General features: G+C 35.1%; 1 protein-coding gene across 2 annotated transcripts in view; it reads left to right on the top strand.

The window, feature by feature from the left end:
• The first annotated feature begins 3584 nt into the window (after positions 1-3584).
• Positions 3585-18874, top strand: part of wwp2 (WW domain containing E3 ubiquitin protein ligase 2) — a 48068-nt gene continuing 32778 nt past the window's right edge. For both annotated transcript variants that reach the window (XM_058766914.1, XM_058766913.1), the window contains exons 1-5: positions 3585-3674; positions 4301-4395; positions 9894-10053; positions 10273-10394; positions 14823-14960. In XM_058766914.1, coding sequence (XP_058622897.1) covers positions 4323-4395; positions 9894-10053; positions 10273-10394; positions 14823-14960 — 493 coding nt within the window. In that variant the 5' untranslated portion in view covers positions 3585-3674; positions 4301-4322. The remainder of the gene's footprint in view (positions 3675-4300; positions 4396-9893; positions 10054-10272; positions 10395-14822; positions 14961-18874) is intronic.

Here is an 18874-nt window from a genome sequence, read left to right as displayed (position 1 = left end):
CTGCCCGTTTTGGGTGGATATGGAATCGGCTGTCATTAATTCTGGCCTGCCTTTAAATTTGTGTTTATATTCATCAGAATTGAAAGATCTTTAAAAAATTTTTCCAATCCTATAGTTATAAATATGATTGCCGTATGGTTTGAGGTGAAACAATATTTACCCTTTATCTTGTTTTAGTCCCATTTTGGAAATTGAAAAATGTAAACCAGGCAGATTAGACACAGGTTTCAAGATTTGAGCTGACAAGGGCATTCGAAAGATAGGTTAACAATACTCTTATATCATTTGTAGCCAACAATAGCCAACAATTCATTGTATGGGTCAAAATTTATGCCAAAAATCATTAAGATATTAAGTAAAGATCATGTTCCATGAAGATATTTTGTAAATTTCCTACCGTAATTATATAAAAACTTAATTTTTTCATTGCAATATGCATTGCTAAGGAGTTCTGGACAACTTTAAAAGTGATTTTCTCAATATTTAGATTTTTTTTCACCCTCAGATTCCAGATTTTCAAATAGTTGTATCTCAGCCAAATATTTTCCTATCATACACTGTAAAAAGTGATAAATTGACTTAACTTAAAAAAAATTGAAGAAACCCGTTGCCTTAAAAATTTTAAGTAAATGATAATTAAAAAAATAAGTTAAGTGAAATGTCAAGTTCACTTAACTTTTTTTTTGTAGTTATTATTTACTTAATCATTTTAAGGCAACGGGTTTCTTCAATTTTTTTTAAGTTAAGTCAATTTATCACTTTTTACAGTGTAACAAACCATACATCTATGGAAAGCTTATTTATTCAGTGCTTAGATGACGTATACATCTCAATTTTAAAAAAAATTGACCCTTACTACTGGTTTTGTGGTACAGGGTCACATTTGAAGAAATAGTTAATACATTCAATATTCCTACAAAACATTTCTTTATGTATTCACAAATAAGAAATTTCATCCTCAGATCACAAAATAATTCTCTTGATACACTATCATTGTCTATCTTGGAAAAAGAAGTGACAAGAAATTGTTTTAGAAAGGGTTTAATTTCTTCATTATACAATATGCTGGTGTCAGGATCAAAGGACTCTTCAAATGATAAATTGTAAGCTTGGAGATCGCATCTTAAGGAGGATATTCAGATGGAGGACTGGATGGAAGTTCAATCGCAAACAATGAACACATGTCTGAAACCGCTACAATATAAAATATAAGGCTGATGTGGATTTACATAACTCCAGTTGTATTGCATAAATGTCCTGGACACTTGCTTCACTTGCTTAATGCAGTGAGGTAAAAGAAACGCTATATCACTGTATATGGGAGCGCGAAGAAGTTGTGAAAGGAATGATAGAAAAGATCCTTGATGTTAACATCCCACTATCACCTTTAATCTTTTTATTTGATTTATATGCTAAGGAAATCAAATTTTCAAAAAACATGTTTTTTATTATGTTATAATGTTTTTATTTTGTGTTATTGTGTTAGTTAGCTGTATTTTTAGTTATTTTTTAACACTGCAGTTTGATTGAGATTAATTGTAATGCACAATGAAAAAACATGATTTTATGAGTTATCTGTTTTTGCAAATAAACTCTTCATATGCAAATGAGACGTCAGAAACTCGATCATATGTTCTTTAGTCCAATTAAAACTGGTTAATAGTTTACAGGATCATGGCTGCACATCAGGTAAGTTGTATAGAAAGCCCTTAAATGGAGACGAGTGTGATTTATGCAAATGACTAACCAAGTGCATATTTATCCAAATTCATTAATATTAGAAAAAGGGTTAAGAGCAAATTCATGTGTGAATACACAACTATTGTGAATCTGGCACAACTGGGTCACGATCAAAGGGAAAATGGATGCTCTTCATCCTTGAAGAGGATTGGGAAAGTCTGAGTGATTTTCAATTCATCCCTGAGGGAGCCACACTTGGGGAACTGTGGAATTGACTCTGAATCAGAGAAAGCGTTTAGAGCAGTCAAGAGTCTACAAAAGTTGAAAAATTCTCAACTTTATGCAAATATCAAGTAAAAAACACCAGGCAGCAGCCGATCACTGTGAGCTGAAGGTATGACGTCTGTCATTAGTGTTTAAAAATCTGCCAATTGTGCTGACGTTTCTGCTGGAATTAGGGCATAAAATTATGCTGTTTACATATTACTATATTTCATTCAGATACGTACAGATATGTAGTTTACAATCAGTGATTAAAAAAACAAACAAACTTTGAATTAAATATAAGATTTTTGTTTGATATTGACAGGGGATATATTACATGTTACAAATGTTTTTTTGGACCAGTTTTAAAATTTTATTACATTTTTGTTCTTGAAATCCACCCTTCTGCTGGGATCAGAATAATCCAGTTTTTTTGGGATCAAAAGTATTTTAATAAAACTTTTTGAATTTTTGAATCCAGATCAAAACCAAGATTGGATTTTGTGATCCTTTTTTTCTTTTGAACAGCACATTTTCATCTGATTTGACAGCTAAAATCCGATCAGATTACTTTTGAACAACTGGCCCCTGGTCAATAATGCTTTGTTTGAGTCCCAGGCAATAAAAACAATTATGGACAAAAACAAATACTTTCCAACTCGTGCATCCGTCCACTAACAGACTGGCAGAACATGTGATGCAAACCATGAAACATTCACTGAAGGCATCTAAAGGGTCGATGGCTACTCGAACAAATGTTAACCCTCTTCTTACTCTGAAACTGGAAAGCATTTTTCAGTTTTTATGGCCACACTGAAAGTTTGAGACAAATCAGGAAGGTTGTTGTAGTATACCTCTGGACTAAAGAACGTGTACATTTTGTGCTATTGGTGCATTCAAGTCATGTGGGATTGATTTACGAGTTGAACAGCTCTGGAGGCTCTGTCCTAGACTATTCATTTCTTTTTATTTATTTATTTTTTAATTACAACAAACTTGCAATCGTCAGGGAGGCAAATTTGGAAAAATATATTTAGAGGCAAATTTCAGAGATTAGTCATGTATTGTTATACATAAAACATAATGTCCAAACATTATGTATTGTTTCAATCAGCTGGCAGCTTATAAAAAGTAGAAAAAAAATGACTTGCAATATATAAAGTTGTGCAAGTTGTACATTTTACTGAAATTGAATTAATTATGACTGGTTCCAAAACATTAATTACATTTCTTTGGGAATATATAAATAAATAAATAAATAAACAAATAAAAATATATAGATATAGATATATATTCCTGAAATAAAAAAAGTCTGAAATAAATACAGCTCTGCTTTTTTTTTTTTAAATCTTAATTTGAGGAACAAACATATTTTACATTTACATTTTTAATTTGATTGTATTTAAGATCTTCTTTTGCTGAAAAAAAATAAATCAATAAAAAAGGTGTAAAAAGGTGAAAACAATGAAAACCTTTGAATACTTCTGAATATTAAATGAATGCTGCAATAAATTATATGTTTTAATTAACAAAAATTTAAATGAACTAAAATTGACCTAGCAAGAACGATACGAGCGTGTTCGGCTGTTGTAGTTGCAAACATAAAAAAAATAATAAAATTGGAGTATCCGCTCCCATGATCCACCGCGGCGCTGGTCTGTGAGTCACATGACCCTGACATTAAAGCGGAAATGACAGTTAGCGCTTCACAGTCTCACGGCAGATAAAAGGTAGAGATCAAAACATTTTTGTGTGTTATTATAAACAGAAAACCGCTTAAATCACATATAAGTCTGTCCGCTTTTAATAAGCGTTCTTCTTGACGATTTCAACTATATTGTGACTTTTGATCTAAAAATTGTTAGCTAGCCAAACGGCGTCACTCACCTATCATGAGAAATTAAACTTAAAATTAGCAATGATTATAAATCTTAAATAACTACAGAAATGATCTCCCGCTGAGTCTCTCTGGTGTCTAAGTCTGAGGCGAATATAAATGTGATGTTATGATCAGCTGACCCTGCTGTATACCGTACGGTTGAATACAAATGTTATTGCTGTTTGTTTGTGTCTGCTCATCAAAACCAGTTCGTGAACTTTGATGCTGTCAGACTGGGATAATCACACGTTTCATTATGACACATCTTTATCTTTATCTTGCTCAGCATTTGTCTTTTGATTCCTTCACAGTTTGTGTAAAATCTTCCTGATGTGTACTGTAATGTGTGTCTGTGAGTTTTAATGCTCGCAGTGAAGGTCTCCGCACACACACACACGTCTGTGGCTTATTCTGATATACAGTGGCTGAGTAAATATGAGTGTTATTGGAGATGATGATGATTATGTGTGTGTTTAGGGCTGTGATGTGATGTGAAGTGATGATGGCAGCTGCCAGTGTGTCTCAGTCTGCCAGCGCTCAGGCCACAGAGAAATCACAGCTGACCTTGAAAGGTAGGAAAACCAGCCTGTTTTGATCCAGTGCCATCGAACATCAGCACTATGATTGATTTATCTGCAGCTGATGTGATTTTAAAAGCTGATGTGACGCATGTGTTTTTGCACTGTGCTGTGTTTCCTCTAGAGGGTGATGTGCACTGAATAATAACTTCATGGCTGCTACATCATGCCAGGACACATTCACTCAGAATATTCTTTACAGGAATCCAAGGCGTACGTTTTTCCTGGCGTCTTGATGGTCTTGATGCTTTGGTCTTGGAATCATAGTCTTTGCGGCTTATTTAGTTGTTGTTATAATACAAGTATGTTATCCACACTGCATTACTGTCTCGGAGCAGCAAGATGTCATTCTGTATACTAAAACTTTTTTTTCTGCTTTCGAAAATGAAAAGAAGCAGTTTGTGCTGCATTTATTATTGTAACGTTATCCCTACTACATAAGCAAGTGGTTCTCAATTCCAGTCCCCTGTTTTGAATATTTAGCATGGCTGTGTTCGAAATACTTACTGCTTACTGCCCAGTACACAGTGCATACTGCGTACTATTAAAAAAAAAAAAAAAAGTGTGTGAAACCGTATACAATAAATAAGCAGCACATGTTTCAGAGTAGTATGCTAAAGTGTCGTCACATGACAAACGCTGAACATTAATTCAGCACAGCTGTCAAGGCTGTTACCTTACAAATAAATGTGCTAATCGTTCTTTTTACAAAGGCTTGTTTGGGTTCATACTAGTAAACAATTATGTTGACCGATTGAACTCATTTCATAACGGATGATGAACTTGACACAGCCGATTGAACAAAACTGAATCAACACTGAGCTGTCTTTAACTGAACGATGATATTTTTGGCAGTTACACTAAGTGGGAAAAGCGATATATTCTAGTTACACTAACTGCAAATAAATTCTGTTCACACTAAAATAGAAGCTTTAGCAACAGGCATGTACAATAGTAGTTAGGTGGCAGATATTTATACTTCAGCACCGTAGTACATTATAAAACAGCATGCAATAACATATCAAGTGCAAATAAATAAGTTATACATTTTATTAGATAAATGCCACTTTATTGGGACAAACCTCCCTACACCGACAGCTAAGCATGCCTAATAACACTGTATTATTAATGAGGCGTTTTATTTCCACTTTTCAAATATTCATTTCATTTTTTATTGTGATGGGAAAAGGAGAAGCATGAGTTTGACAAAAGCCGAACTAGAAATTGGGTCACTCGCGTCAAACGCATACAGGCTTGCGTATTAATTACTCGCAGTGCCGCTGATACTACAGAAAAACATGTGTCTTTTGCAGTGCTGTTTATCACAGCCAGGCATTTGTGGGCGGAGTTCATGTAAATAGCCTCTGCCGACAAATTGGTCTGTTGTCCTTAGAGTAAATACACTCCGTTTCTTTTACAACTGCTTGACAGCGGAATTGAATTCTGTTTGCATAATTGAATTATTATTTCACTCACGCGTTTGAAGATGAAACGTCACATGGAGCGCGTTGCATTCTGGGAAACAGTATCCCATGCAGTGTCTACAGATGCATACATCAAATTTCAGCAAATGTAGCAGGTAATCCGGAAACTCCATGGATACAGAAAATTCACATACTATTCACAGTATACACACAGCATACTGCAATATAGTAGGAGTTGTATGATAGTATGCCATTCCGAACACAGCTTCTGTACTGATTTCAGTGTACTTGAGTTATATTTAGCAGATTCTGGCAAATATAGTAGGTCATCCAGGTATTCCATGCATAAAGAAAATTTGCATACTATGCACAGCATACATACTGGATACTGCAGAAATAGTAAGAGCAGTATGATAGTATGGCATTTCGAACACAGCCCATGTCTCTCTTATTTAACACACCTTATTCTGATAACCAGCTCGTTAGAAGAGAGCCCCATGCATGAACTGTGTTTCGATTGACATGGTCCCCTACACAGTGTTCATTGCTCCCTACTCCCTGAGTTGAAGTTTATTTCACTTGGGAACATTTATTCATGGATTTGCGCTTGCAGCGTCTTCACACACAGATGAAACTTACTAGAGAAGTGTGAAATAATATACCTCTGTAAATAAATACAGTTTAAATTCACGTCTCGCACACTTTAATGCCCTTTGAGTGGAACGTATACGGTGGTGGCCAAAATGATTAGAACACTAGTATTTTCAGCAGCTAAAAAATGGTTTTAAGTCAGTTATTTCTGTCTTTTGCTGTAGTGTGTCAGTAGGAAATATCAGTTTACATTTCCAAACTAATAATCCAGTGAGATTTTAGTTTGTCTGACGGCAGCCAGTGCTCCACACAGAGATCTGATCTGATCATCATCCAGTCTGCCTGGAATGACATGAAGAAACTGAGACAGACTAAATCCAGAAGAACTGTGGCAACGTCTCCAAGATGCTTCAAGAAACCTAGCTGCAAAGCTCCCTGAAAAACTATGCGCAAGTGCACCGAGGGCAAAAGCTGCTTCAAACACAAAGGATGCTCACACCAAATGTTGATTTAATTTAGGAGCCTAGTCAATAGAAGTTAATTGATAAAGAAAATCTATTTATGACATTATTTTTGACAGCATTTTACAGCATTTTTACACAAGTGCCTAAAACTTTTAACAGTACTGTAGCTTTGCAGGCAAAATTAATGTTTGGAAATGTAAACTGATACGTCCTACTGACACACTACAGCAAAAGATAGAAATAACTGACTTTAAACCATTTTTGAGCTGGTGAAAATACTAGTGTTCTAATCATTTTGGCCACCGCTGTACGCTCCCTTCGAACTGGAATCTTGGCGGAATATCATCATCTATTCACACTTACGGCCGAATAGAACAAACGTCTGGAGTGATGAGAGAAACATACAAAATGTGCAGATCGTGAGGACTGGAATTGAGAACCACTGACATAAGCCACATAAGTGGGTGCATAGGGCCCACATGCCCACCAGGGGGCCCATTGTAGGCGTTCAGACAGTAAAGCTGGGTAATAGTAACTTTGATAAAGTTTGCTTTTTCAGTGGTGTTTGAAAATGAGGAGGCAGTAAGGGTTGTGTGACATGTATTGTCTACAATAGTATCGTAATTGTTGTTTTAATGATGTGGATGCTGACTTTATCAAGTATGTCACTCACTTTGGAGTGAGTGACTCCAAAGCATTACAGTAGTCTAACCATGAGCTCATAAACGCATGAATTAGCATTTCTGCATTTGACATTGAAAGCATAGGTCGTGTTTTTGAGATGGAAAAATGCAGTTTTACAGATTTTACAGATGCTTTCAAATGAAAGATTGCTATCAAATAGCACACCTAGGTTCCTAACTGATGAAGACGAATCCACAGAGCAGCCGTCAAGTGTTAGATGGTGTTCTAGGTTATTTCATATGGGGTTTTTAGGTCCTATAATTAACACCTCTGTTTTTTCAGAATTTAGCAGTAAGAAATTACTCGTCATCCAGTTTTTTATATCGACTATGCATTCCGTTAGTTTCTCAATTTGGTGTGTTTCACCGGGCCGCGAAGAAATATAGAGCTGAGTATCATCAGCATAACAGTGAAAGCTAACACCATGTCTCCTGATAATATCTCCCAAGGGTAACATGTAAAGTGTGAAAAGTAACGGCCCTAGTACTGAGCCTTGAGGTACTCCATACTGCACTTGTGATCGATATGATACCTCTTCATTCACTGCTACGAACTGATGGCGGTCAGATAAGTACGATTTGAACCATGCTAAGGCACTTCCACTAATGCCAACAAAGTTTTGTAGTCTATTCAAAAGAATGTTGTGGTCGATAGTGTCGAACGCAGCGCTAAGATCCAGTAGAACTAATAAAGAGATACAACCACGATCAGATGATAGAAGCAGGTCATTTGTAACTCTAATGAGAGCAGTCTCAGTACTATGATACGATCTAAATCCTGACTGGAATTCCTCACAGATATCATTTTTCTCTAGGAAGGAATATAATTGTGAGGATACTACCTTTTCTAGTATCTTTGACAGAAAAGGGAGATTTGAGATCAGTCTGTAATTAACTAGATCTTTGGGGTCAAATTGTGTTTTTTTTTTTTTTAATGTAAGGCTTAATAACAGCCAATTTGAAGGTTTTGGGGACATATCCTAATGACAATGATGAATTAATAACAGCCAAAAGAGGATCTATGACTTCTGGAAGCAGCTCTTTTAGTAGTTTAGATGGAATAGGGTCTAACATACATGTTGTTGGTTTAGATAATTTAACAAGTTTATACAATTCTTCCTCTCCCACAGTAGAGAATGAATGGAATTGTTCCCCATCTGATGTGATACTGTAGCTGACGGCTGCATGGTTACAATTTTATCTCTGATAGTATCGATCTTAGAAGTAAAGTAGTTCATAAAGTCATTACTGCTGTACTCTTGGGAAATGCCAACACTTGTTGATGCTTTATTTTTCGTTAATTTAGTCACTGTATTGAATAAATACCGCAAATAATATACTATGCAAATAATACACACATTCTTTCTTTGAGGGTTGCGCTTCACTTAATAAAATGAATTAATAAATACCTGTTTACAATAAGCACTTATTCGCGCGTACACAGGGCAAAGTTTGAGGGCGCACACGTAATATCTGAGGAGTGCATCAGAGCCATGATCATTATTGGAGAGCAAGCCTGCTGCAAGCCGAGAGATTCGTGCACCCCGTGGCACCCTCTCGTATTACAATAATGCACTCTTGACATTTGCCATTAAAATAACGCCGAAAATTACAATAAAGTCATACAAGCTGCAATCCATTTCTTATTGGTTAAAATGAATGGAGATTATCTCGTGTTTTTGGGATCGGCACCTATGGTTGTGTTCATTGGCACTTTAACCATTTTTCTAACATTTGTTTACTTTATACATTATTTTATTGTGTATTGTTTTATTGTATTAACAGTTGCAGTCCCACATTTCTCTGCATACAGCAGATACATTTCTCTAAAAGCAATGGTTAAAAACTTGCTAGTTTGCTTCAGAAATAAATGTCTTCAAAGATAAATATAAGTCGCCTTTATTTATATAGCGCTTTTAACAATACAGATTGTCTCAAAGCAGCTTCACAATATTCAGTAGGAAAAATAGTGTGTAATAATGCAAAACAGTAAACAGAGTTCATCATTAATTCAGTGATTTCATTGTCCAGTTCAGTTCAGTTCAAATATACTGAGTAAGAGTAAGACTTTGCAATAAAGTGAAAAGGGACCCATTTAGAAAATTTGCTTAAGGCCCCCAAAATGCTAGGGCTTCCACTGGATGTTATTACTGTTACTTCTTGTTCATTTTGATTGTAAATATGATATTATGGGATGTATAACTCTGTAATGGTTTGATTCATAGTAACTTAGAACTTGGCCAAAAATATAATGCTTCTCATTGAAATTTTGCAAAACTTCTATTCCAGAATGTTTAATAGTTAAAAGAGTTTGTTGTTTTTCTGTTCAGTGTTGTCTGCTAAGCCTCAGTCTCCTAAACTGCCCAGTCGTCACTCGTCTCGTTTGAGTTCGTTTGTGGAAGTGACCGCTGACGGCCTGACCAGCGAAACAAAGAAAACAGGCAAACGCACTGGACACCTAGAGCTGCAGTGGAATGAAGACCTCACCCTGTAAGGCATTATGTGACTGAGATTATATACAGTGTATAATGGTTACTTATTTAATTTCAAATGACGTAAAATTACTGAATCAGTAACCAAGTGAAAAGAGTCAATAAAACAATCTCTTAAAATCTTTTTTGAAAGGCAATGTCAGTTCTGGGTGACTTTATTAAATGAACACATTTCTTTACATACTGTATGGTCACATTTTTATTATTTTTTGTACAGGAACGTGACTCCTCAGAGTCGTTTGGATCTGAAGTTGTGGAGTTGTCACACTTTGAGGAAGGAACTTCTGGGCAGTGCCACCATTGACTTACTGGACACTCTACGAACACATGATGGCAAGAGTAAGTTCTCCAAGAGTAAAACTCCAAACACCATTAAAACAGCAATTCATGATAAGTAGGGCAGTTGATTGGCACTTGACTTAATACTGTGTGTGGTTACCTGGATGATCCACGACTGTTTTTTGTTTTGTGATGGTTGTTCATGAGTCCCTTGTTTGTTCTGAACAGTTAAACTGAGCACTGTTCTTCAGAAGAATCCTCCACGTTCTGCAGATTCTTTTGCATATTTGAACCCTTTCCAGCAGTGACTGTATGATTTTGAGATCCATTTTTTCACACTGAGGACAATTGAGGGACTCAAACACAACTATTAAAAAAGAGGAAGAGTGCACAGGTTGCACATTTGCCTTGAATTGTTCTTGCACTAATTAGTTTGTCCACAAGGTGGCAACACTGGCCTGGGCCAGCCAAAAATAAAAGGGAGAGACACAATAACAACAATTTACCAGAGAGTGCAACATCAATAGATGGCAGCGTTGACAAATACTTATGTGAGGGAGTTATGAGAGATCCACAATTCTAACGTTAGTTTAAACAAGTTTAAAAACAGTGTTATCGATCATAACTTCTAGCGAGAAATGGACGAAGATTTTTATCTAAGCAGGAAGTATAGTTTGAAAATATGCACGTTTGGCTGAACTCATAAACTGAGCCGCTTCAGACAAGCGCACAAAACCACACACAATGATGTAAAAATACATGGTTTTGGCAAGTTACCTCATAAACAGTCTTAAATCAGTTATAAAATCCTAAGTGACTGTAAAGCGTTGGGAGAAAATTGGATATGTGTCACATCCACGTCATGTGCATCAGGTTTTATTAAAGAAACAGTGCTGCTTTTAAACTGAAACCTGCTGCAGTCTGTGATTGATGCAAATCAAAGAACTAAAGAAAAAGAGAAATCACTTGACTGCTCTGCTTGCTGATTAACTTTTGTAGCTTGAATAAAGAATAATCAATATAGCTAATGCATACAATTTATAGTTTATGTGAAGATTGTTTTAAGCTCACTTTATAAAAAGTTGTATTTTTCAAAGCCTATTAAATGTTAAAAAATAATATCATAACATTTCAATTATACTGTAATATTAAATGCCTATAATTAATGTCTAAAATTAAAGGAAAAAATGGATTTAATAGAGACAACAGTAACATTATTTGTATCAATGATACTGCTTCATTAATTGTAGGCTAGTAACAAAATGCCATTAAACGCATATTTAAAATATACCATCTTTAAGTTTTCTATATTAATTTGGAAGTTCAGTGTGAAAATATGACAACAAATATATTAATATGCGTTTAGTCACATTTTTTAAAATTAATTACAGAAAAAATGTGATTTTTATTTTTTTAATTGAATGGCTGACAGCACTAATGTTAATCTTTTATAGATGTTACTGTTGGTAATATTAGTTAGTTTTACTGCTGAATATGCATTTAAATTTAATTTCCAATTTTATAGACACCCAGAAAAACATCAGGACGGCCCCCACCCCCTTGGCCCCCTTCAAATGTTCAATTCGATAATCCGGCCCTCAAATAAAATTAATTGAATAGCCCTGCTGTTGAAGGAAACACGATGCATTAAGAGACGGGGGGTGAAAACGTTTTGAATTTGAAGATCAGGGTAAATTTAACTTCCTGAAACATGCGAGTATATATTTCAACAAAATAAGACAAATTTGGACATGTTCATTCAGTTCAAAAGTTTTCACCCCCCGGCTGTTAATGCATCGTGTTTATATCATAATCATACAGTTACTGCTGGAAAGGGTTCAAATATGCAAAAGATGCTGGAAAACTGAAGAATCTGCAGGACATGGAGGATTTTTCTGAAGAACAGTGTTCAGAACAAACAAGGGACTTTTAATCCAATTACAATTAATGGCAAAATGAATACCATCAGAGATGCAAGAATATGATTTTTGGGACCTCCGTGAAGTTGGCACCCCATAAAAAGAAATAATCACCAAAACTATGCCAATAGTTTGTGCTGATTTGTGCCACAAAAACGAACGTTTGTGCTGCTTTGGTGTTTGAGATATTAAACATTCTTTTTTGGCAGTGTGACGTCACTCTTCACCCCATGTTGCCCAAATCGCTCCAAACCAGCGCAGTTCGTTTGTGCTCGATTTGTGCCATTAAAACAAACTCTGTATCTATTTTCCTTCCTTAGATATAACCAAAATATTTTCGGGAGCTGTGACATCACTCTCCACCCCATTCGTTTGTGCTTAGGGCTGCCACTAACGACTATTTTTATTTCTATTAATCTGTCGACTAATTTATCGATTAATCAATTAATCTAAACGATTAATTTCCCCACAAGAAATCAACAATTTTACTTAAGAATATTTTATTAAACCAAATGAAATCCAAATTTCTATTAAATACTTTTTTAAAGCAAAAGTAAAGTGCAACAGAGTGCAAGAAGCAAATGTCCATCTCAGTCCAAATCACTGAAATCAAAGTTCAAAATCAAAAACATATCCACGTGTTCTAGTCTACTACTAATAACATTATAATCAAAAAACACTTTTTAAAGGAGTATTTACCAGAATTTATTTAGGTGAAAAATGTAAATGTGCAGTATTCAATTAATTGGAGATGCTTGTGATTATTAAAAGAAAGAGTATGGAAAAATGAAAATGGAAAAAAACTGAATTTGGAAATAAAACGGATTTCATAGGGCCCTATAATAATAATTTTTTTTTGTGGTAATAAAAATAGATTTAAGTGAACAATAGCTTTTAAAATGGCTTACAATACATATATAATAGCAATGATGCAATAATGATTAGTTCAAATAAAGTATCAAAAGCAAGAAATCATATGGTTTTATTGATCAAAACTGTTAAAATACATAATGCATTATAAATACAATAGAGCTAATGTACATTACGCGTAACAACAAAGGCCTGCAGGGACGCCAACGGACTGATGATTGTTTTTACACATTACTGCGCGATTGTTTAATATTGACCAAACACCATTTAATTTAAATGTCCACTTAATCTTTAATATTTGGTCATTTCTTTAGGACAGCAATGCTATAGCCGCTGTAATTAAATGAATGTGGACCTCAAAACCTGTAAACTCAGAGTGAGGGTTTGAGCTTTTATTTTGAAATTGCGACGTATTCTCCTGTGTTTTCCTAGATTTATAAATTATTTGCCTTACGAACCTGATGAAATGGCGCACATTGCGTTCCCAGATGAACGTTATAATAAACCCAAACTCACAACAACATGCAGAGATGAGTTTGAGACGCTCCAAACATGTCTATTGTGGACGGAGCCGCTGTGTGATGCACGCACGTAACCTACACGCATGTAAATAAAGCGCATTGCATATAATTATTCAATTAAATTACTTTTTTTTTTTTCAGTGTTTCTTTTTTTTTTTTTTTTTGGAAGAAGTGTCATCATCAGCTGATCAGCTGGCATGTTATTAAACAACATTACAGTCCACTGAACGTCTATCACTCACAGCCTCGTTTTCATTCCGGTCAAACACTAAATACTACGCTATCCTGACTAAACTCTATAGGAAAGCTGTGTTAATTATTTGAATGTGTTTAACAACAAACATTATTTACAAAAATCAACAATTTAGTTTTTCCCAGCCCTAATATTAAGGTTCAAATCTGTGCTGATCACCTCAGACAGTTCATAACATAACTTTTTTTTAATGTTTTATACTAGAAGGGGGAAAGGCTCTGATTGAAAACATGTGACCTCCTGTAATTAATTCTCTTGCAGCGCTGGGTCTTTTGACAAAGTCTGTACAAACTTGCCTCATGTTCCTTTCAGCTCAGTGCAGTGTTTTTCCTGAAAGGTTTTGAGGTTTGACTTTGAGCAGCGTCACTCCACAATGTTAGTCCTAGTTTTTTTTTTGGTCAAGTTGTTTCTGAGTCAGCTGTCTCCTTCACATTGTTTAGAAAAATTCTTGAACTTTTACCATCAGACTTTTTTCTTTCTTTTTTTTCACAAGACCGGTTGCCTTTAATGTGCTTTTTGTTCCATGGAAGAAATTCATACAGGAAATGAGGGTAAATTGTGACAGAATTTTAATTTTGGTTCTTTAGCACTTCCCTAAGAAGATAAAGACATAGTGTTTTATTGTTTTCTGTTCTTGTATGAGTTTCCGACAGCAGTTATTAATTATTATGTCAGCGTATGTTCTAATGTGGGACAGATTGAAACAAACAGCTGAGCTCTCCCTCAAACCCCTTTAAACCAGTTTCACTTCTACCCTGCTATTTTAAAACACAAAATATGAACTACTGAGTGTGTTGCCAAAACCAGGAATCAGTCAAATAAAATGTCATGAATGCAAATGAAATGTAGGTTTTAACAAACTGAAAAGCGAATGTATTTGCTGGCACTAGATCTCTCTCTCTCTCTGTTTCTCTTTGACTGGCAGTGGAGAATGTTCAGCTCAGTCTGGTTCTACAGACAGAGAACAAAGGCTCGGTTGTAGCAGGAGGTGAGCTCAACGTCTGTCTGGATGGCCTGGTTGTTGATCTAGGATCTCTGCCCAATGGCAGTGCTGCCCCAGACAGTAAGTCCTGTTCACAGACACACATGCACACTTCATAGAAAACACTCGGAGAACGCACAGAACACATGAACAAATGCACATTCATGAGTGCGCAAAGCCTTGGCTGTGACTCCACCTAAACTAAACGCAGGAATCGCGGAGGTTGTGGTGAGAGGGGCAGGAATGGAAAGAGTCGAATTTGACCAGAGGAGGCCCAGCGAAAGCTCACAAGAGAGCTTTTCTCCTCTGTGTACTCACAACTGACAAACAGAACCCAGTAGGTCATTGGGTTTTCTGACCACTCACAAACCTAATCTGTTTAGACTCATGCACGCTCATTTTGCTTGGAAATAATCTGCTCTGAGAAGCAGCCATGTGTCAGTTAGGCAGTGCATGGCTACTAGATTGAATCTGTTACTGCCGGTGTTGGGGAGTAACTAGTTACATGTAACGGAAGTACGGAATTTAATCACAAAATAAATGTAAATGTAAAAAAAAAAAAAAAGTGTAATTAAATTACAGTTACTTAGGAAAATGTTAATGATTACAAAGGGGGTTGCATCTGAATATTTTCACACACATACACAGATATGATTGATTTCTTTCCCAAATTGCATTGACTTTAAAATGTGAGATACCAATGTTTCAGGAGTTTAGGACACATGCTTATTTAATAACTGGTTTATCTCCTATTTAGGTTTATGCTTTATTTTTATGATTGGCTGTTTTTCCAAGGCATTGTTAGATGTCAGTGTTTCCTGTCATAGCTAGGCAAATATTTGATTTCAAAAACAGTATCATAACTATTAAACTATTTCTTGTTATGAAGTTAAATCTGTATTTAACCTCAGATTGATCTCAAAGTAAAAAGAGGTGCTAAAGTCTGATTTTGTGGTGGCTGTGCTTTAAAATTAAATTATGATCTTAATTCGAGTGATGAAGGATTTTGAAAGTCTGACAGTAATCAGTGTTGAGTTCGACTGTACTGCTTTACATGTTTTAAAACAACTAACAGTTGAAAACATTTGTTAGAAGTTTAGAAAAGTAATCAAAAAGCAATCAAATGTAATAATGAAGTAATTGAAATAGTTACACTACTTATTACATTTTAAATAGGGTAACATCTGTAACCTATTACATTTCCAAAGTAACCTAACCAGCACTGATTACTGGAGAAAGACTGAGTTTAGTTTGTGAACGATCGTCTCTAGCTGGTAAAACGTGTGATATTAGCACAGCAGTCAGTCAACATATAACAATTTAATGTTCATTTAAAGCCACGAGGAGAGAAGTCTCTGAACCGCTAAAATTCAAGGGACACATTTTCAGAAGTGTTTTATATTTTCCATGTATGGGATGGTTGAGATGTTGCCTGCAAAATGTTCCCATGGCTAAACCCCAACCTGCCAGAAAGTGTTCGAAATGTTATATACCTAACCCTATATGACTAAATAATGGGGTTTGTGTATTGTAGATTATCTTACTTGTTATACAGCTACCCCTCAAATAAATCAATAAATAAATATGTCAGCATGCAATATTGATTTGATTTAAAATGCTTTGTGGTGTGACTGCTCAAAAGCATTAATTCTTAAATAGATGTTTATGCATTAAAGATTAATAATACGTACATGAATACTGTTTAAACATTTGAATATACTGAAGATGTGTACACTCGCGCACAAGGTTTAAGGAAGATGTGCATAAATACTACATTTCTACAGGGCAAGGGGTGTAAAAATGGATCTGATAATTCAATGCATCGATTCCATAATTTAATAATTGATTATGATGACTAATGATATGCAGTGCATTACAGACAATGTCAGATTACACTAGTGGCATTCTTGCAGCAGACACAGAGAATGCACAATTGAGCGGACTAATACATTTTCATTGAAGACACTGTCAGCTGTGTTTATTTGTTCTGACGCCCCGTCTCTAATGCTTACTCCAATATAGCATAGCCTTCCATGCCATTTTGCTTAATTATTGCTTGATCATTTTAGAATGCTCGAATCTGATTGGCTTACACTCAGTAACTGCACAGTTCCGACATTACAGTTCTGTATCACTTTGCCAAATTATTTCAGTTAAAGAATTACCACAGAAAAAAAACAGACAATATCACTAACAGTAGGATGATTGATTCTCTATCAAAGCAAGCTCTTTCACTCACACACACACACACACACACACACACACACACACACACATGCAGACGGTTGTGCGCTCAGAAATTCATGCAACAAAGACTTGTTGTCAGTGCTGCCCCACGACTTCAATAAAATGTCTTTGCTACTGAAAAGGTGCATGACATTTTTTAGTAGTGAGGTGGCAGTGTTGATATTTTTGAAGTAGTCTTCCCCTCGTGGCCACATTACCACCCCAGTTGTGCTTTATTTTTCAATGATTTAACAGCCTGTTGCCAATAATTCCTTACATAAACACACAGTACCCTACACCAACATCAGTTCCCTTGGTTAATGTGAACAAAACAGGCTGTGGAAAATTTTCTTTGCTTTTTATTCTTTTGGTATTTCATTCAAAATATTCACAAGAGTTTAACCTTTAAGAATATTTGTTGTCTTACAATTCATTTACTTTTCATAATAGTGTAATATATAAATAAATATCAGCACCCTTCCCCCTGCATTTGATATTTTGTGAATCTGCTGGAATCTCTTTTGTGCATAAGTACAAATAAACCATGCAATCATTATTATGTGAAACTCATTGGTGTTCATTCAAGGTTCATCCTCCTCACTGTGTGTGGTGTCAGTGAAGACTTGTCCTCTTCCAGGCTGATTCTTAACATCTCCAATAGATTTTAACTCCCTAATTACTGCTCTGATAATGAAAATTCAACAATTTGGCTTTTATATATATATATATATATATATATATATATATAGCCATTTCCTGATTTGTGTAACTCTCCAACACAATGGAAGAGGGTTTTGGTCTGTATGTCACCTCACATTTGTACCCCAATGAAAGAGGAAGTCATGTCTTACCACTGAAGTACTCGTAATCACACAAAAAACATATTGTACAAAATTGATGGGAATGTATTTCAGTTTTAAATTTTTAGTCATGCCAGTAATTGTGGTACTCGTTTTGGAGAAGAAAAAAAAAATCACTTCAGTAAAGGTCAGATTTTTCTGAATATTTTGAACAAAAGATCAAGTACATAAGCAGCAAAGACCATTTTCACTAATACAGCTTGGAAAATAACAGCATTTTTCTGTTTAGAGATCATTCAGTTGTCTCTCAGAGGTGTCCTTTGCATTGCATTGCGTCCGTAGCAGTCGTGTTGTCTCTTTAATTTACTGATGTTTCTAATTCTGACACGTTTGCTGAGTTGTTCCAGCCACATTCTGTATCAAATAAAAATATTGTCTATATGGATAGATGCTAAAATGAAAACTGCTGTCAATAACAGCAGTTTGAGTAAAAGACTGAAAGCATCAGTCTATGCGAACTACATTTCTAGTGCATGTACTGGAAAAGATTTTGCTGCTATTTATTGGCTTTCATGTGCAAAGATTGTCATTTATGGGAGAAAAAACTAGCTGAGAAAATATGACCAATATTGCATAACTACTAGGGCTGCAAAACGATTAATCGCATTCAAAATAAAAGTTACGTACTATATGTGTGTATTGTGTATATTTATGATGTGTATATATAAATACACATATACAAGTATACTAAGGAATAATGTTTGATTTATATATAAAATATTCGTTTATATATAATACAAATTATATACAAGTATAAATATATACATGTGTGTGTATTTATACATAATAAATATGCACAGTGCACACTTAAAGTATGTAAACATAAACTTTTATTTTGAATGCGATTAATCGTTTTGCAGCCCTAATAGCTAGAGATATCAGCAAATTAATTGATTAGCAAATAATTGT

This window comes from Onychostoma macrolepis, chromosome 25 (genome assembly GCF_012432095.1).
Source record: "Onychostoma macrolepis isolate SWU-2019 chromosome 25, ASM1243209v1, whole genome shotgun sequence".
NCBI classification, from domain to species: Eukaryota; Metazoa; Chordata; class Actinopteri; order Cypriniformes; family Cyprinidae; genus Onychostoma; species Onychostoma macrolepis.
This window is presented reverse-complemented; position numbering and strand designations above follow the sequence as displayed.